Here is a 20,978-nt window from a genome sequence, read left to right as displayed (position 1 = left end):
GGTGTAGTACTGTATGCATTTAAAATGGGGCAAAATTAGATCAAACTTGTCTAGGTTGCAGATACATCACAAACCACAGATAAATCAAAACAAGGAAGTATTCACATGTATGCATGAACAGTGTCAAATTAATAATTCAATCATTACACGCGCACAAGCACCCATATGCTTACCAAAAGAATTGATTGGGGACATCACACACACATAAATATGCTGTGGAGGTAAGTGTGTTTATTTACCTGCAATTAAAAACCTCATTTTATTTACCTCATTAAAAACCTCATTAGCGTCTGGTTTTAAATACCCACAGAGAACTTCACATGGAATATTGTATCCTAGATCAGGAACGTCGCATGTATAAGAACACAGACTTTGGATTTAATTATTTGAGGTCTTTGTACTAAGAGCTGAAAGCAGTGGAATGCCCATTGGTTTTCAAAATTTTAAGGGTTTCAACCAAATGTAATCAAATCAGCTAATTATATTAACCAAAATTGCACTTGCATTCGGCTGATGTTCTTTACTTGTTCAAACCAGCCAAGATGCAGTACATTTAGATGATTCTGCTATTCACAAGTAATTCTTCTCCTCATCTGGTTGATCCAGTTTCACGTATATGGACCCAGGGGAAGTGCACCCATAACTCTAAACTCTCCTAACCCTAAATCACTCTTGGGGTTTACTTCTTAACTCCTACCTACCAGTGATGAAAATTGAGACCACTTTTAAAGCTTCCTTTTACAAAGTTTAACATAGCCTTAGTAGTAACACCTGGTCCTAGAATAGTTAATACACATACACACGTTTTTGTTTAGGGGTTTGTTTTGTTTTTGGTTTTCTTTTTGTTTTTGTTTTTCTTCTGGAGCATCTCATATATTTGACCCTTCCTGTAAGGGGGTGACATTGTATCTCCTGTGCAATGTACGCCACATGCTTTCTGATGGCTGGGTTTTGGTGGGTGGGGAGGGAGGCTAGAGCTGAGATAAGCTGTGGTCTGTTACATAATCTCCAAGGAATAGTCTTCCTCGCTAACAGATTATGCCGCAGTGCTCGCTATTTGACTTATCCGCTTGCTTTGGGTATTACATGAACTGCACACTTGTCTGGAGCAGATGGCCCTTCGTACTGAAACACATTTTTTATTCCTTCAGTGTTTTCAGACTTAACCAGTTCAGCTCTGGCCTGGGACACACTCTGCAGAGCTAATCTGCTGTGTGTCACAATGCTTTGCAGTCCGCTACAAATGACCTAGATTGAGGCAGTGAAACATGCGCCAATGCCTAATGTGTCAAAAAGATTCTTCTGAAGAGCATGCCAATCTATAATGATGATTGACAGCTATTCCAATTTTGAGAATAAACCGAATCCAGAGTACATTCCTTTTTTTTTTTTTGATTGTGTTTTTTAAGAGGCTTCTTAACCCCTTCTTGTTTCCTTGTAACAGATGTTTATTGTTGTAGTTTAGCAGATAAAATTAGGTCTTGTCTGTTCAAAAGTTAATTAGCTATTGTTTCAGTATTGCAGCATGAGACTAACAAAATCTTTGTTACAGTGCTTCAAAAAAGAATTTGTAGTTCAATAATGCCTTACCTTAAATACCTTCATTTATAAGGACCAATTCCTGTATCAGATAGCAGTCTAAAAATAGTCTTTGTGTAAGGAGGCTAAAAGTTATCAAATGGTTTTCTGTAGGGATAAAAAAAAATATGAAGACATTTGGGATCAAAAAAATCTCCAGATTTTATTGTATTTATTTTTTTAAGAAGAAAATTCAAGAATAAACAATTGTATGCGTCAGATCCATCGTCAAAGCACCAATGTTCCAGGTTTTCTCAGCTATATCTATTGCAAATCATTGCTTTAGATGCACAGTGTATTAACTTCTAATTTGAAATAAAGAAAAAAAAAATGAAAAAAGTTTAGTGAATTTAATTTCCAATTTTATCAGATCTTTTTTTTCTGTCCACTTGTGTTTTCATACATGGGATAATTTGGTTTTTATACTGGATTCTGTATGGTGGCCTTTTGGTACCATGAAATTTTAGTTTCATTTGATTTTCTGGATGCATTTAAGAGAATTCTATTGGATTACTTAGTGACCTTTGTTAGGCATGTTGGAGAACGTTTAATCTGATCAGCTTCTACATGAACAGAGATTAGAACGTCTTCTCTCCTGCCATGGGTCCTTGCCGTGGGTGATAGAACTGCATGTGTTTCAGCTGCGTTTGTGTCTGCGACTTCTTATGTTTCAGGCCCGTTGCAAGGAGCCCCTTTTTATGACTGATTGGGGAATACCGCTTGCTATGGCTTTACTAATTCTGGGCATAATGTACCTAGTCATTTACCTGCCAGCCATGCAGTTACACTCCTTACTGGATCATAATCGAAACAATTATTCTGAGGACTTTGGTGTACAGATCGGGAAGAGTTAATTCCAAATATACCCCCTTTCCTGTCCTGCTTTGGATGTGTGTGTGTGTATATATACACAAATATTAACTGCGCTGAAACAGTCTGAATCATTAAGGGGTTTTGCAAAGGTTGTTTTGTAGGAGGCGTTGAGCCAGTAGGGGTGGTTGCTCAAAGTCTGTGTTGATACCTTGGAATTTTATATTTAATTCTTTTACGGCTTCTGGAATTCTAACCGAGGAATCTTGGTGCATTTCTGGAACTGTTTTTACAAAACCAGTTTCCAATGGAGTCATTACTAGACCTTGGATCTAAAACTGGAAGTAGATTTAGAATTGTTTGGTTCTGTATAACTGCAAACATGCAGCCCTTAATACATACATCTTTTTGTTTTCGAATGATTGCTGAGCATAAGACGTGCAGTTCTACTGTAGCTGGAGTACTACCTGCTATTTCTCAAAATCTACCAGGTATGCAAATAATATCTTAAGCTACTGTATCTGTGGTCCTTGTAAAATGGTTTGAGAACTCTCATCTGATTTTTTTTTTTTAATTTTTTATTTTTCCTTGAAGCAAATGACTGAAGCAAATGTTTTTTTGTTTTTTATTGAGGCATTAAAATTGTACGCGGTACAGAATGAGAGGGGAGACGATAAAGTTTCATACGGGTATAATACAATGCAGTTTTTATCATCTCTGAGTAACTGTTAGCCTCATTTTATATTAAGAAGAGTAAAACAAAGCAGGTACGTTATGCTATAAAACAGTGCTCTATCTTGCAAGACGGTCTAAATTAAACTTTTAGTTGATAAACTACGCTTTTTCATTATTCTAATAATTAGCACATTTTTAGAACTGCCTCTTCATATATTAGATGAGATCACAAAATTATGAGCTTTAGAGAAGCTTAACATGCCACTAGACCACATCAGGTGTTAAGGTAAAATATAGGTACAGGCAAGCAGTATACAGTTTGTGCAGTAAAGGTAGCTTAAACGATTATAGGCAAGAAACGTGTGTACTATATTAAGTTCTCTATTATATCAAGGATCAGTAGTGGTAACTGTTGTTTGTGATTAGTCCCATTATGGCGTTTCGGCTTTAGCCAGCAAACTCAAGTTCAGCCTATTCCCAAAGATGGGAAGCGTGGGTCTTGTGTGTTGAGGGCGCTGGTGGCTGCTGCGCTCTGACTGCTCCGTTGGGCATCCTTCCAGTCCCAGGCCGTCATCTTCGTGCAACGGACTCAGGGGGTTCTGGGGGAGTAAGCAGGAGGTTGTGATGGTAAGTGGGTGATCGTCCGCGTGTGTGGACGGTGCCGCAGGGTTCTGCCCCTAGTGGCCCTCTGCCTAGGTGATCTCTTAATGTGGGGGGAGGTTTGTGATTTGGAGACTTGGGTGATCAAAGGGGGCCCACTCACCATCCGGCTGTCAGCCTCCCGGTCGTCGTCCTGATGTTGGGGCTTTGTTGCGTTTTGTCGTGTCTCCAACCTGCCCCAGAAGCGGGTGAAGATTTCGTCCAGCCTCCTTTGGGTGATCTGTGCCGGGTTTATAGGCTCCGGCTCGGATTGCTGGGAGTTAGCACCTTTCAGGGCAAATCTGTTCGCCATTTTGTGCAGTTCTGCTGGGGCAGCGTTTCAGCAAGATTATTATTATTGCCATTTATTTAGCGCCAACAGATTCCGTAGCACTTAACACTAAGATAGGGTGAGTAACTTCGCTTTGTGCAGGCTTGGGCGGACTGGGAAACCCCCACTGGTCCAGAGGGGGGGAAGGGGGGACAGGGCTGTGTTGCAAGCTTGGGAGGGCACTAGGTCGCACAGAGTGGGGGATCGCCCATCTCACCCGTCCGGCGATGCTGCTAGGCCTCACTCCCGTCACCCTTGACAGGCACTCCGTGCACCCGCGGGCAACAGACCCGGGGCACTTCGGCTGGTTCCTTAGGTAGGTATAACTTGGTTCAGGCGTTTGTGAGGGTCCTGGCTGGCTGGTGTGCGGTTAATCAGGCTGGAAGGGAGGATTGAGCTCGGAGCTCACACGAGGCACGTCCAGCTGCCATGAAGCCCAGGCCCCACCGCAATGACTGATTTTCACCTACCTTTATTTAAATTTCATTTTTAAACTAAAACCTATTTATCTCCTAAACATCTAATAAGAGCTACATTAACCCCTTACATGGCAAGAAAATAAAGTTCAGTATTCACCCACAAGTAGAAAAGTTCGATCTCTGGAGTTGTTTCCCTTCAGCGTAGCTTTAAAGTAAAGGGAAATAGAAAAAAATATAATAAAAGTGAAAGAAAAATGTATCCGGCTTAAACTAAATGTTTTACCTGTGGTTTGTGAGCAATATGTTGCGACTTTTTTCTGTGAAATGTTGAAGTCTGTGTGAAGTTTGTCTAGTTACAAAAAATCTTGCCAAAATCTGCCAAGATATGTGACCGCTCTATGATCCAGGTTACTGCAGTGCTGGGCTACCCCCTGTCCTCGCAGTTGCCATTTTGCTCTGACATAACGAGAGTTATATATGTTGTGCATTGTTCTTTATTATAATCTGATACTTTCAGCAATTATTGACTGCAGAGCCTCAGTCACGTTGAGCAAAGCCATAGGATTAGCTGTTGGCTCTACTCCTTTGTCAGATTCTACCATTATGCATCAAGCGATGGCCCTTTTTTGGGCTCAGGAATCCAGGCTGCTTTTTTTATCCACTTTTGATTTTCATGTATTACAGAAATGTGGAAGATGTTTGCAGGTTTCCAGATCTCCCTGCCCGTAAACCTTTGACTTACCAAGCCAAGCAACTTATATCAAGAGAGATTGAACTGGAGAAGATGAGGAGAACAGAAGCCTTCCAACAAGCAAGGAATTTGGGTCAGGTGGGTTGAACAATTATGAACTAGGAAGAGATTTCATACGGAGAGAATGTTGACAAAAATACTTTGCATTAATAACGTTTCCATTTGTGCTATTGGATAAATCATACCATTTCCCAGTATGCTTACTGATTGTTTGCTTATATTGTTTATAAAACGTCGTAGGATGTATTCTAAATCTTAAATAATTGTATATTTTTAATTGTGCCATTATTGCTAGGTGGATTAGAAACCATTCTAAAAAAAAAATACGCAAATACAAAAAACATTTCATCTGAAGAGGGTTTAAAATACATATTAAAACAACTTTTTAATAACATTTCCTCTTTACATTGTGCTAGCTAAATCCTAGTCCAAATAATGTGACCAGAGTTGTGGGCTGGTCTGTTATAGTAATTTATAGGGGGCATCTTGACCATTTTTGGTGACTGGATAAGTCATTTAAAGTATTTTATTTATACAAACTAATTTCACTGCGGTTGTACGAATAGTGTGGTGATACACTCTCTGGACTGGTGGGGGATATCCCGGTCCCCACCAGAGAGCGCTACATCATCTTCAAGGCATAGCAGCTTAAACTCACCTTACAGACAAGAGGAGAGTGGCGAGCTAATATGGCCGCCGCACCGACCGAGCTCTACTGGGAAATTAAGTTTCAGGCGACTTTCGATGCCCTGTGTGCAGTATTCTGGTCCCGGATAGTCCTGCCAGCAACAACTCACACTCACTTCAACTGTGACCACTGAGGCCTCCAGCTCTGTACCGACCGCCTGTACATCTCCTAGGCTGAGAGCAGAAAAGAACAAGCATCCCACGCAGCCTGCACCTGTGGGAAAGCCTACTCGCAGAGCTCCCACATGGAGAAACCCTGCCAGACAGAGATCTCGCCGACCTCACCTACCTGCATGCGGCTCAAGCGCCCAGGCTGTCCAGCGCTCTACGGAACCTTGAAGATTCACCCGGAAGCAGGGAGGAGAGTTTATAACGGTGGGATCTGGTGGACAGCGATGAGATATACAGCCTGTGATGATCCTGAAGACCCTGATCACCTGCCTCAGCATGGCATGCTGGCAACAGGCATTGGATGGAGCCCATTACTCTCCCTGATTTTATACGGTTTGTCTCTTCTCCTTACATAACGCTAAGCCCACTATCAAGCATGCATAGGCTGTAGCTAGTAGCACTCCTCTAGGTGGTACTACTCTCAGCATGTCTCAATCTCAAATGTGTTTATCTTTGATTTCTTTTCCCTTTATTTGGTATCTAGCATTTAAAGATTTTCATGCAGGCACACTATGATTAACTTTAAGTCGTGCACACATGCATACTGTCCTATCTTGTTTAATATTAACACCTGTACATGCCCCGTGAAATACTCATGCATACCTAGCCTGTCAGACCATGTTCTTAGCATCTAAACCTTACTCCATTCATGAATATCTAACCTGTAAACCTATGTTTGTATTCTAGAGTGGCTGCCTTGCTTGGGAGTATCATTTGTTAAATGTTGTTGTATATTGTATATGCCACGTACCATCTGATTTTACCCCTTGCTTACTATTCTGTACATTGTGAATCTTCTGCCACAATAAAAGAAAGAGACAAAAAAAAGAGGGACTGGGTATGTTACATGAGGGATTCTTTTGCAGTATCAGTCTGTTAAACGTGGCAATGAACTGAAGATTTTGAGACTGCATTGGAGCGCGGAAGCAACCTTCAGCTAAATATACTCTTTGATCTATAAATTTTTTTGTTTAGTCAATTTGATGGCTTAAAGTAGTACCAACAATTTAAGTTCATCAGTTTTCATCTGTACCAGATTGACTAGCAAATGTATAGGGGTTTTTATTCCTCCATCTTTCACTCTCTTTTCTTTAGCTTAGAGTCTGCATAGGCCTCTGCTGGAGACTGAGTGGGCAGGAGAACCATCCACGGGTAGTTCTCCATCTCTCCGTCACAGTAACTAAAGTGGGTGAGCTGCTGTGATATACCTCTTCTGTCTCAGGCTAACTAAAGGAGAATAGTTATGCAAGTGATACCGATCCGCTGGCAAGGTAGCACACTAAAGAGGTGAGCTCTCAATGCCCATTTCCTTAAAGGGTTACTCTGGCAAATGAAGCATTTTAATAGCCTTGTTTTTGGTCGGAGTAACCATTGGACGCCTGTCACCCACATTCTGTGTGCATAACGTATGTCTAATATGTACAGAACTGATATTAGCCAGCCCAAAACTCTTGTTGACGCTGCAGAAGGTGCAGTTAAACCCCCCAGCAACAAAGGGGTGAAGCTCTGTGTGTAGCACATACTGCCTCCTGTGATTTTGAAGTGGTCATGGTGCTTGGAGTAGCCCTTTAAGTGTACTCGTTATCACTACAATAAATTATACAATAGATTTAAATCTCTGCTGCCTAAGGAAAAAGCTTAAAGTAACCTCGACATGACTGGTTCACTTAAAATCTCATTTACCTTTAGAAGGCCTTGCCTTTCAAGTGTTCTTTGGCTGAAGAGTCCACTTTAAAACAGGGAAATAAAGAGGCGATTGGGATTTGTCCAGCCATACTCAAAGCTTCATTTGGGCTTATCCTCCAGGAGCTTTCTCAGTGCAAACCAAGAACAAGGTTAAAGTGTTGGAAGCGAGCCAGGAGAGATTTGTTCACTTCTTATCTATAGCAGTTGGATGTTGGGAAGCCCGACTCCTAAGCCTACTTAAGACTTAAAAACAGACATGAATTGCAAGACACAATTTACAGAGGTCTCTGTGGAGGCCACTCATCTGTGCATTAGGAACTGTGAAAACCTGAAGACTTTCCCTTTCCTGTTAAGATTTAGAACCTTATGTATAACCTACAGGTGATGCTTTTTATACGATTACTAAAACAATATTTATAAAATATGAGAAATTCAAACTTAAAGATCTTGAGGTTTTCCTTTTTTCTCACCTAAATACAGCCTCTCGTTTTGTTTTCTTTTTACTTTTGTGTGTTACTGGTTTTATTTAAACACTATAGTCTCCAAAACAACTTTAGCTTGCTTAAGACATTTTTGTGTATAGATCATGTCTCTGAAGTCTCACTGTTCAATTCACTGCCATTTAGGAGTTAAATTACCTTTTGCTTCTGTTTATGCAGCCCTTGCCACACCTCCCCTGGCTGTGACTCGGCACAGCCTGCATGAAAACAAAATGTTTTCACTATCAATCAGATGTAACGTAAAGTTTTTATCTCCTTCTCTGTAAATAGAACTTTAATTACATACAGGAGGGTCCTGCAGGGTCTAGCAAGCTATTAACAGAGCAGGAGATAAAAAAAATTCAAAATTAAACAATTTACAATAAAGGAAGTGCAAACATTAGATGACTCTTTACCGGGAGCGTTTAGGAAAGCTGTCTGTCACATGCAGGGAGGTGTGCCTTGGGCTGTCTAAACAAAGTGATTTAACTTTTAAATGGCTAATAATTGAGCAGTGAGACTAAAGGGGCAAGATTTATACACCAAAACTGCTTCATTAAGTGAACGTTCCTTTGTTGACTATAATTGTTGCCATTATTGGATCTTCATCTTTTTTTTTTTTTTTTTTTTTTGCTTTTGTTTTGTTTTGTTTTTATATTACAGCAAAATTTGCTGGGATCTCTTTTATAGGAAAAAAAATCTTGCTATCTCTCTAGAGATGAAAGAAATGTAATAAGTTATGGCTGGGGATATATGTTCATGTGTGGCTGCCTCAAAAAATTACTTCGCTACTAAAAAGTTAATGTAGCAGCAGAGAGGGGAAAAAAATAAAGGCAAACAGACATGATATTGTGAATTTAAAATACATATCTTGGCCAAGGAAATATGAACCTTTTTATTTAATTTTTTTAAATTTTATTTTAACTACCGTATATACTCGAGTATAAGCCGAGTTTTTCAGCCCATTTTTTGGGCTGAAAAACCCCAACTCGGCTTATACTCGAGTCAAGGTCTGTATTATGGCAATTTGCATTGCCATAATACAGACTGGGGGAGAGGGGGGCTGGCAGAGCTGTACTTACCTTTCCTGCAGCTCCTGTCAGCTCTCTCCTCCTCTGCGCCGTCCGGTCAGCACCTCGGTCAGCTCCCAGTGTAAATCTCGCGAGAGCCGCGGCTCTCGCGAGACTTACAGTGTAAGCTGACAGAAGAGCAGAACGGACGGCGCAGAGGAGGAGAGAGCTGACAGGAAGGTGGTAAGTAACAGCTCTTCCAGCACCCCTCTCCCCCCCCACTGAACTGCCACTGGACCACCAGGGAAGGAGAGCCCCCCTCCCTGCCATATATCAAGCAGGGAGGGGGGACGAAAAAAAAAATATATAAATAAAATAAGAAATAATAATAATAACAAAAAAAATTAATAATAACAAAAAAAAGGGGTATAAGGACCACTATGGGAGGGAGGGGGGTATAAGGACCACTATGGGAGGGAGGGGGGGGATAAGGACCACTATGGGAGGGAGGGGGGGATAAGGACCACTATGGGAGGGAGGGGGGGGATAAGGACCACAATGGGAGGGAGGGGGGGGATAAGGAACACTATGGGAGGGAGGGGGGGGATAAGGAACACTATGGGAGGGAGGGGGGGGATAAGGACCACTATGGGAGGGAGGGGGGGGATAAGGACCACTATGGGAGGGAGGGGGGGGATAAGGACCACTATGGGAGGGAGGGGGGGGATAAGGACCACTATGGGAGGGAGGGGGGGGATAAGGACCACTATGGGAGGGAGGGGGGGATAAGGACCACTATGGGAGGGAGGGGGGGATAAGGACCACTATGGGAGCGAGGGGGGGGGATAAGGACCACTATTGGAGGGAGGGGGGTATAATGACCACTATGGGAGGGAGGGGGGGTATAATGACCACTATGGGAGGGAGGGGGGGTATAATGACCACTATGGGAGGGAGGGGGGGTATAAGGACCACTATGGGAGGGAGGGGGGGTATAAGGACCACTATGGGAGGGAGGGGGGGGTATATGGACCACTATGGGAGGGAGGGGGGGGGTATATGGACCACTATGGGAGGGAGGGGGGGGTATATGGACCACTATGGGAGGGATGGGGGGGATAAGGAACACTATGGGAGGGAGAAGGGGGATAAGGACCACTATGAGAGGGAGGGGGTGGGATAAGGACCACTATGGGAGGGGAGGGGGAAGTAAGGACCACTAGGGGAGGGGTGAGTCAGGACCACTGGGGGGGGGGGGTGAAGGAACACGGGGGTGGGGAGGTAAGGACCACTGAGGGAGGAGGAGGGGAAGTCAGGACATATGGGGGGGGAGGGGGCGGCAAAAATTTTTTTGCATACGGCGGCAAATATCCTTGCACCGGCCCTGCACACACTGCATTCACACACTGCATTCACACACTGCATTCATGCACACACACGCTGCACTCATACACACACACATACGCACACACTGCATTCATTATACACACACTGTAAATAAATATTCAATTAATGTTTTTTTTAGGATCTAATTTTATTTAGAAATTTACCAGTAGCTGCTGCATTTCCCACCCTAGTCTTATACTCGAGTCAATAAGTTTTCCCAGTTTTTTGGGATAAAATTAGGGGCCTCGGCTTATATTCGGGTCGGCTTATACTCTAGTATATACGGTATAACCTCTATAAAGCAAGTAGATTAATCCAGATTCTACCTGTGCCTATACCTTAAGGGAGAGGTAGGCAACCTTAGGCACACCAGATGTAGACTAAATTTCCCATGATCCTCTGCCAGCATTATGGCTTTAAGAGCATTATGGGAAATGTAGTCCACATCATCTGGATTGCCAAAGGTTGCCAACTCCTGCTTTATATATAGATTTGGCATTTTACAGGCTAAACTTTTAGTGCCTACAAGGCACTGTGTACACATTTATAGTCTGGAAACAATTTGGCCCCATGAGGGTTTTTGTTTGCTTTGTATCTTGGAAACCACAAGCCAAGTAAGCATCATTAAGAGTTGCAAGTGACGCCCGTGCTGGGTGCCATTTGTTGTTTATACAAAAGTCTCCACAATAAGGAGATGAGTAAGCTCCCTCGGGACCTTATTACAGTATACATACAGGAGACTTGCTCAGGAAATCCAGGGACCGGGGATGTTTCCAGTGTATGATTCACATCATAGAAGGTGGATGAGTTTGAATACACACATTCTAGAATGTAATGTTTCATATAACAATTTTAGTATCACTTCACTTTAAATGTCCTATGGGACTTGTATTGTTACTAGGCACCCAGGGTGTCATTGTGGGAACCAGGCACAGTCACAGGGGATGTTTGCAAGTGAGCATGTCATCCTAAAAGTTGTGATTGACTAGGTCAGCACCTGATAAAGAATATCAAATTGTTGCATGTAGAAAAATGAGCAGCTGATGTATAGATTAAAAGCCACTTTATAACTCTGTCTGCATGTAGGATGTTTGTAGATGCTCTCTCATTTAAAGGGACACTATAGTCACCTGAACAACTTTAGCTTAATGAAGCAGTTTTGGTGTATAGAACATGCCCCTGCAGCCTCACTGCTCAATCCTCTGCCATTTAGGAGTTAAATCCCTTTGTTTATGAACCCTAGTCACACCTCCCTGCATGTGACTTGCACAGCCTTCCATAAACACTTCCTGTAAAGAGAGCCCTATTTAGGCTTTCTTTATTGCAAGTGATTTAACTCCTAAATGACAGTTAATTGAGCAGTGAAATTGCAGGGGAATGATTTATACACTAAAACTGCTTTATTTAGCTAAAGTAATTTAGGTGACTATAGTGTTCCTTTAACCACCTCCAACTGCTCATTGTGGTGTACTCATGGCTCCGTCATAACAAATATACAGGCATACCTCACTTTTAAGTTCACAATGAGACCAGAGCATGTATGTAAAACGAAAATGTACTTAAAGTGAAGCAACCTCTTTTTTCACTTCCCAGTGCATGTACTGCATTGCCATAGTCATTTACAAGCATAACTGATACTGTAACTGCAGATTTCCAGTGATTTGATTTAGTGATTTCCAGTGGGCTTTTATTCTGTTAAAATAAATTCCAAACAAACCAATACAGCCGATTTGCCGGGTGGAATATTTTGGAGAGGTTACTCTGATGCCAGAGAAACTGCAGTGTTGTCTGCATTCATTTTGACTATAAGTATTTAAAAAAGAGGTCGAAAAAAACTGCAGACACAGCAATGGCAGGGAGTGCTGCAAAAACGTGGAAGACTGCAAACTACTTTTTAAACCATTTTCTTCAGGTTACTAGGGGGTTAAAAAAATTATATTCAAGTATTTTCGAGCATCTTTCCATTTGCATTTTAGTAACTACTAACCCCCTCTCTCCCCCCTCCCCCCCCCCCCCCCCCCCATTGCAACTCACAGCACCAAAAGCAATACAGCTTTTTTTAGACACCTGCCATTATATTCCAATGGTGCTTAGCCTGTGTTAAACCCATTTGTCTGTTTTGAAGATAAGGTACAGCATCCTGCAGAAATTGTTATTTTAAAGGGGGGGGGGGGGGGGGAGGATCACACTTTGTGTATACAAGGATCATGGCTTTAGCACCAGCATATCACTACCCTTCAAGAGTTGCAGATTCTGTAAAGAAGCAGTACAGCACGATGGCATGAGCCATGTAAATTGGAAAACACAGGGAAATGTTTATTGCACCATGATCCTCCAAAAAAGGGGAGGGAAGCTGAAGAGCAGCTCCGGGCGAGAATAGAACCTTCCATTTCCAGGAATGTACGTAAAGTGAGGGTACGTAAAGCGGGGTATGCCTGTATTATATAACAGAGTTGCTCTGTTTTTTAATTTAATTAGCTTGTGAGTTCAGCAAAATGTCTTTCCTTTTTCCTGTTTTGCCTGAAATTATACCATTTAACGTTTGCATTACTTTTAATATGCTGGATGCTAGGGGGAGCTATACCTTCTCTGACCACCTGCACTAAATATATTCGAGACCGTCCAGAATCAAATACAAAAAAAATCTCTGGGATCTGTGAATCAACTTCTGATTTGGTTCGCTGCTCAGGCATGTTTTAATTGTAAGAAGATATATCCTCGTTTCATCACTTGATCACAATCTCTGTCAGCATATATCATTTAGGCTTTGATCTAAAAACCTCCTAAGCTAGAACCCTACATCTTGATAAAGATCGGAGACCTACATACATATAAAGTATATCTCAGACCTAATTTATCGATTTCACTTAAGATCGAACTTAAGATCTGTTTTGTCATCTTACTGTAAGTACAAATAGGCCTTTAATTATAGATTATGGGTGTTTAAAACGATTCATGGTTCTTCAGAATTGGTCTTGTCCTTGTCTCCTGGATAAACTGAGGTTCCGTCTAGTTTTCTAATTTTCTCAGGCTAATAGAAGAATGGAACAAGTTAATTTATTTGAGCAGTGAGACAGATTTCAACTCAATATAAGTGATGTCCGTAGCGACCGGATTTTATTTCAAGATTTTAAACTATTACTACTTGACCCAATTCTCCCATGCCTTCACATAGAGAACCAGATCGTCTCTCATTGTAGATTCAATGTACCAGTTTAAACATGTGGTTTGGGCTTAGGGTATTTTTTTCTGTATCTGTAATGTCCAAACCTAGCTTTAGTGCATATTTTCTAATCCATGTCTATGAAGATTTAGATATTGCAGCATCTGAGATTGTAGCAAAAGGATTTGAGAGCAAGATTACTTTAAGAAATATGCTTTATGCGAACATGTGGGTGGTGAGCATGTGTATGGCAGCCCAGCCTTAGATGAGCATTTCGTTGATTTTTCTTCCCCAGGAAATATCCAATAACCTACCTTAACTGCAGAGAGCACATTAAGCTTTTTGGGTATAATTTGGAGAAGTGATTTAACTAGACAATTGTGTCTATAACTATATATGTACGTGTGTGGGTTTTTTGTTTTTTTTATTCTTAATCATGACCTACTTAGCAAAAAGAAACTGTAACAAGCTGCTATGCGCTGTTTTAATATCTTTTGTTTATAAAGTGACTTATCACCATTTATACAATATTCTATAAACTATTATATTTTATTTACTTTTCATTTTTAGATTTAGAAATCAGAACAGGTCAGATTGTACAATATGTCAAGATGTTTTTAGACTTTGGGAAGAATGTACCCTCCCTACTACTCCCACCTCAAAAATATATATTTATTTATTTTTTAAAGTGGAAGCCAAGCTTAAATCGCAATTTGATTTCTGAATCTAAAAATAAAAAGTAAATGAACATGAGAATATACAGAGGAAATGTTTTTACTTTTCCCTGTTTTTGTCTGTGCTCTGAGGTTCCTTCATTCCTCTTCTCCTCAGCAATTTAGTTTTTTGTTTTGCTCCCCTTCCATGATCTTCGTAACCTTCTGTTTTGCTCGTTTTTAGGACAATGCTGCTACTAGCAAGACTGTTACAAAAAATGCTTCAAAATCTGGCTTGTTAAACCACGAGCAGCGTCTGGAGAAAATCGTGAAGAAGGCATCCATCGAGGAAAGGGTAGGTCTGAAACCTTCAAAGCCCTAAAAGCTTTCTATTCCTTGTGGTCACATGGTAGTAAGATGCTCATCGAATGTGTGTCTGCGAAAACTAGAAATAGAATGCCCTTCAAGCGATTGTAGGTTTCCTCGTTGGCTCCAGCTGTTGATCTACCAATTCTGATAATCAGAATAATAATTCAGCTACCTTTCACCTGGCCAATTTTCACTTGGGATAATCGGAGTGGAAGTTGATTAATAGCTCTGACTCAAGCTTTAAACTAGGCCTTAATCAATTAACTTATCACTTTTCATGAGTACATTCCTCTATTACTCCATGGATTATCAAGGCTCTGAACAATCTATATAAGCAGTATATCTCGGCATGAGCTAATAAACCACTGGATTGTGCCGACATTTTGTAAAGACATTAGTCTCTAACAAGTTAATTGCAAAAATATCCAATATGGCTTTTGGGGAAGGGGTTAACCTTTTTTTTTTTTTGTGTGTTTTTTTTGTTTTTTATACAAGTATCTCACTCATTTGTCTTTTCCTACACTCAAAAGCTGCTTACATTCAGTCAACTTAACAGAACCTTGCCAGTATTCTGAGTTCCAATTCTTTAGTTATCTTTATTGTTAGACACTTCAAGCACAATAATAACTTGTGGTTACTGCACAGGTTATGGCGCAGAAGCTCTATCATAGCCTCCTGTCACGTTTTTCTTATAACTGCACAGTTTATACAAATCATAACTAATATAAGATTGTTGCATTTTGGCCTAGATATCAAGTGATCAGTCAATGCTTCCTTATCTGCTTATACAAATATTTGAATACTCTGTGCATGGCATTCAAGTCCCCCCACTTACCTTCACTGGCTGCTACAGAGACCAAAGCATGCTTGTTTTGCAAGCATAGACAAACATTGTGCTCAGCAGATCCACAATCCTGACCTAGACTGTCAGTAGGCTGTGATAGCAGCTGCAGCATGGCTACCTGTTAATTCAACAGTTCTGCTCGTCATGTATAATGCCTTGAATTGCTGAGTTATGAAGCTGAACTACATAACCCCCTGTTGAACTTGAGTTTTTTTATGGGACAACTTCAGACCACCTAGACCAGATGATCCTCTTTTTATTGGAGGAGTCTTGTCCTATTCTGTACAGGGACTGCTGTTACTGCAGCACAAATGTGCATTTGAAGCATATGCAAGAACCTTAAATAAGTTGTATATTTTATTTCAATGACTTATTTTAGTTACATATTTTTAACATTTTCTAAATTTGATCTAAATAAATTTTTAAAATAGGTGCAACGTCCAGGTTGTGGTTTTTCCCCTGAGGGCATGCTACTATAAATTATATATTGATTATCAACCAATTTTGTATTACACATGTGACATGCCCCAGCTGTTTGTTCACATATTGGCATGCTCTCTGCTATTCTGAGTTAAAAAGCCTATTTAATAACATAATTTTAGAAAAAATAAATCTCGATATACCGACCGTAACATTATTTTTCTTCACAGCCTGAAAAAGATTTCTTTGGCCGACTGATAGTCAAGAAAGTGATTTCTCCAGTTACAGGTAAGTAAAAGCTTTACGTTTCCCCCAAGAAAAATCAATCCTTAGAGGCGGGCATTTAATCCCTGGTGGTGGTGGTAAAGTTAATTACTATCAGCACAAGCCATTAGCAGTGTGTGCTAAAAACAAATAGTAATCGAATTTATGGCATACGGTTACACACCAGCAGTTAAAATGCAGCGCTCAGACGCTCACCTGCAATCAGATGAGAAGTGTTAGGCTATCCTTTTGAAATCACAAGTTACAAAAAAAAAATAAGATTAGCCATTTATAAGAAATCTGTGTTAATGCAGAACCATGCATCGAGATCTAGCATTTTGTAGGCATTCTGCCCTCACATTCCATGGAGTATAACTTTTATCATTCTTGGCCAGGTGAAGTCTCTTATACATTCAGGACTGTACCCTCGCAGGGGTTGTGCTTTCTGAGTACATCTCTGTACCTGTGCAGGCATCAACAATACTTGGTACACCGCTGTAGCCGTGCAGGCGTCAGGAAATACTGGCTGCACAGCTGTTCCCACACTGGCATTGGGGATACTGAGTAGACTACTGTGGCATGCCAAAACATTTGGCTCCTGCTGTTTATAGTGATGAGAAGAATCTTAAATCCACATTTTTGACAGAGTGAAATTACATCGTCCTATGGGGTTTTGCGTGACACTGGATGTTCTCATGCATAGCACGAGGACGTCAAGCTTCCTTTATGTGGCCAAAGTCGCCTAACGACCCGAAGTCCCTCTAGTGGTGGTCTGGTAGACAGCCACTAGAGGTAGAGTTAACCCTGGATAGTAATTATTGCAGTTTCTCAGTAACAGAGTTAAGTTGACCGGGACAGTGCACCCAGGCCCCTTCAATGAGCTGAAGTGATCTGGGTGCCTATAATGTCCCTTTAACCAGATTTCTGCAAGTTCTTTTTTTACGCATGTTATGTTAGTATTTTTAAGTTAGTGCACATACCGTATATACTCGAGTATAAGCAGAGTTTTTCAGCCCATTTTTTGGGCTGAAAAACCCCAACTCGGCTTATACTCGAGTCAAGGTCTGTATTATGGCAATTTGCATTGCCATAATACAGACTGGGGGAGAGGGGGGCTGGCAGAGCTGTACTTGCCTTTCCTGCAGCTCCTGTCAGCTCTCTCCTCCTCTGCGCCGTCCGGTCAGCACCTCGGTCAGCTCCCAGTGTAAATCTCGCGAGAGCCGCGGCTCTCGCGAGATTTACACTGGGAGCTGACAGAAGAGCAGAACGGACGGCGCAGAGGAGGAGAGAGCTGACAGGAGCTGCAGGAGAGGTAAGTACAGCTCTGCCAGCCCCCCTCTCCCCCCCACTGAACTGCCACTGGACCACCAGGGAAGGAGAGCCCCCCTCCCTGCCATATATCAAGCAGGGAGGGGGGACGAAAAAAAAAATAATATAAATAAAATACGAAATAATAATACAAAATTAATAATAATAAAAAGAAATTAATAATAATAAAAAAAGGGGGATAAGGACCACTATGGGAGGGGGGGGGGGTATAAGGACCGCTATGGGAGGGGGGGGGTATAAGGACCACTATGGGAGGGAGGGGGGTATAAGGACCGCTATGGGAGGGAGGGGGGGTATAAGGACCACTATGGGAGGGAGGGGGGGGGGGATAAGGACCACTATGGGAGGGAGGGGGGATAAGGACCACTATGGGAGGGAGGGGGGGGGATAAGGACCACTATGGGAGGGAGGGGGGGATAAGGACCACTATGGGAGGGAGGGGGTGGGATAAGGAATACTATGGGAGGGAGGGGGGGGATAAGGACCACTATGGGAGGGAGGGGGGTATAAGGACCACTATGGGAGGGAGGGGGGGTATAAGGACCACTATGGGAGGGAGGGAGTGGGATAAGGACCACTATGGGAGGGAGGGGGGGTATAAGGACCACTATGGGAGGGAGGGGGGTATATGGACCACTATGGGAGGGATGGGGGGGGATAAGGAACACTATGGGAGGGAGAAGGGGGATAAGGACCACTATGAGAGGGAGGGGGTGGGATAAGGACCACTATGGGAGGGGAGGGGGAAGTAAGGACCACTAGGGGAGGGGAGGGTAAGGACCACTAGGGGAGGGGTGAGTCAGGACCACTGGGGGGGGCGGTGAAGGAACACGGGGGTGGGGAGGTAAGGACCACTGAGGGAGGAGGAGGGGAAGTCAGGACATATGGGGGGGGGAGGGGGCGGCAACATTTTTTTTGCCTACGGCGGCAAATATCCTTGCACCGGCCCTGCACACACTGCATTCACACACTGCATTCATACACACACACACTGCATTCATGCACACACACACTGCATTCATGCACACACACACACTGCATTCATGCATACACACACACACACTGCACTCATACACACACTGCACTCATACACACACGCTGCACTCATACGCACACACTGCATTCATTATACACACACTGTAAATAAATATTCAATTAATATATTTTTTTTAGGATCTAATTTTATTTAGAAATTTACCAGTAGCTGCTGCATTTCCCACCGTAGTCTTATACTCGAGTCAATAAATTTTCCCAGTTTTTTGGGATAAAATTAGGGGCCTCGGCTTATATTCGGGTCGGCTTATACTCGAGTATATACGGTAATTATTCTCTAGTGCTATTGTTTAGTAAGTGCAGCTCATGAAATATAAAACAATTAGACGCCTGTATCCAGACAAAACCATATTGCTTCACTCAGAGAGCTTCTAATACAACATTTTATGGGATCAATTATTTATACGGAAAGGCACAGCATGCACTAATGATTTCTGAAGAAGGGAAAATATAAAGTGCTGGCAAGCAACTTCTAACTTCATATGGTTTGTTTTGATTAGTGGAGGTAAGCTTTCATTGTCTAACTGTACAGTTTCCAAATCTGATCAATGAAAGACTAGAGCCAGTCGGATTTTCAGTTAGATTTAGCACATTATGTCAGAAACTCTTTACCATATACTTAACCCAATTTATTTTAACTTTTTGTAAATCTTATAACATATTTGGTCCATGCCATTGTTCTTTCTCACCTTGACTACTGCAATCCCCTTCTCAGTGGTCTTATGTGCTCCCAGATTGCACAGCGGCAATCTATAATGAATGCGGCGGCGAGGTTCATTTTCCTGTCCACCCGCACCTCCCCCTTTGTCAGTCCCTACATTGGCTTCCAGTTAGATATAGGGCTCAACTTAAGATTCTGGTGCTTGCATACAAGTCCCTACATAATGCTGCTCCAACCTACCTATCCTCCCTAATACACAAATGTTCCATCAAGGCCTCTGCACTCTGCCGAAGACCTACATTTATCCTCTGTCCATGCTCCCACATCTGATGCTCGCCTCCAAGACTTCTCCAGGGCTGCACCTTTTCTGCGGAACTCCCTTCCCTTCTCCATTAGACTTTCACCCAGTCTGCACTCCTTCAAAAAATCTTTGAAAACACACTTCTTCAGGAAAGTATATCAATTAAACTGTTAGTGGGTTTTAGTCCCCCGCCGCCCCCTCCCCATGACTCCTCTCCTGCAACTGTCAAAAATAACCTACTAAGTTCTCAGTGAATACTTTTCTAGCAACCTACTTCATTACCCCTACTTATACCCTTTGTATACCCCACTCTCTCTAGAATGTAAGCTCATTGAGCAGGGCCCCCCTCTGTTCCTGTGCGTTCATTTGTCTGGTTACAGTTACGTGTCTGTTGGTCCACGCATTGTACAGCGCTGCGGAATTTGCTAAATAAAATATCTGAGCTATGCATTGTTTTTAATTCGCTTTTTTTTTTTTTTTTTTCTCAATCCTCAGATAATCCAAACCAAGAACTCCCTATAGAAAAACTTATTGGCAAAGCAGTTGGGAACAGCGATGTTTGGTTTCGATTTAACGAAGGCGTTTCTAATGCCGTCCGGCGGAACATACACATTAAAGACTTGCTATAATATTTATTTGAAGATAAAGGAATCCTTTTAGAATGATTGACTTTTTTCTGAATACTGATGGCAAAGCAACGGAGAAAACGTATCACTAACTCAGTGTTTTGATTGGTCCAGCTCTCACATGGGACAGAATACGATATGGGAGTTACCAGAAACCTGTTGGTTAGAGTATCTAGAGTGGTATACTGCCTACTTCAGTACAGCTGAAGTTATCAATATGCTTGGACTGAGAATGCCCAACAATTATGGATCTGTTGGCAGTTGTTTATAAGAAATAAAATAAAAAAAACTATTTAGCCGATGCAACGTTATCCTTTAAGAAAACTTTTTTTACTCCTGTTTTCTTTCCACCAGTTTTGTATTAAAGAAAAATATTTTTCAAGAGATGATGCTTTTATTTATTTTTTTCAGATTATCAGTTCAAGGTGTGTGCTTGTTGTTTTGGTTTTCTTTTACAAAAAAAAAAAAAATCTCAGCCGCTGAGACATTTTTGTTTAATCTAATATCATACATTTAGGTTACTCAATTCACAAATAGAATCGTAAATGTAAACATTTCTAATGGTGAATCCCTAACGGTGTTTAAAGGACCTTAATGCAGGATGCCACGGCCATCTAAGGAAAATATATATATGTATTGATCCTGATCATGTGATCCTGTCACTCAAAAGAAA

The 20,978-nt window shown here is 41.7% G+C and overlaps 1 protein-coding gene across 3 annotated transcripts in view; it reads left to right on the top strand.

Annotated features, from left to right (window-relative positions):
- CHTF18 (chromosome transmission fidelity factor 18) overlaps nt 1-20,473 on the top strand; it is a 54,896-nt gene extending 34,423 nt beyond the window's left edge. For all 3 annotated transcript variants that reach the window (XM_063430461.1, XM_063430460.1, XM_063430462.1), the window contains 4 exons: nt 5,137-5,281; nt 14,683-14,793; nt 16,302-16,359; nt 20,175-20,473. In XM_063430461.1, the coding sequence (XP_063286531.1) occupies nt 5,137-5,281; nt 14,683-14,793; nt 16,302-16,359; nt 20,175-20,308 (448 nt within the window). In that variant the 3' untranslated portion in view covers nt 20,309-20,473. The remainder of the gene's footprint in view (nt 1-5,136; nt 5,282-14,682; nt 14,794-16,301; nt 16,360-20,174) is intronic.
- The last annotated feature ends 505 nt before the right edge of the window (nt 20,474-20,978 follow it).

Source organism: Pelobates fuscus, chromosome 8, assembly GCF_036172605.1.
Source record: "Pelobates fuscus isolate aPelFus1 chromosome 8, aPelFus1.pri, whole genome shotgun sequence".
Lineage (NCBI taxonomy): Eukaryota > Metazoa > Chordata > Amphibia > Anura > Pelobatidae > Pelobates > Pelobates fuscus.
This window is presented reverse-complemented; position numbering and strand designations above follow the sequence as displayed.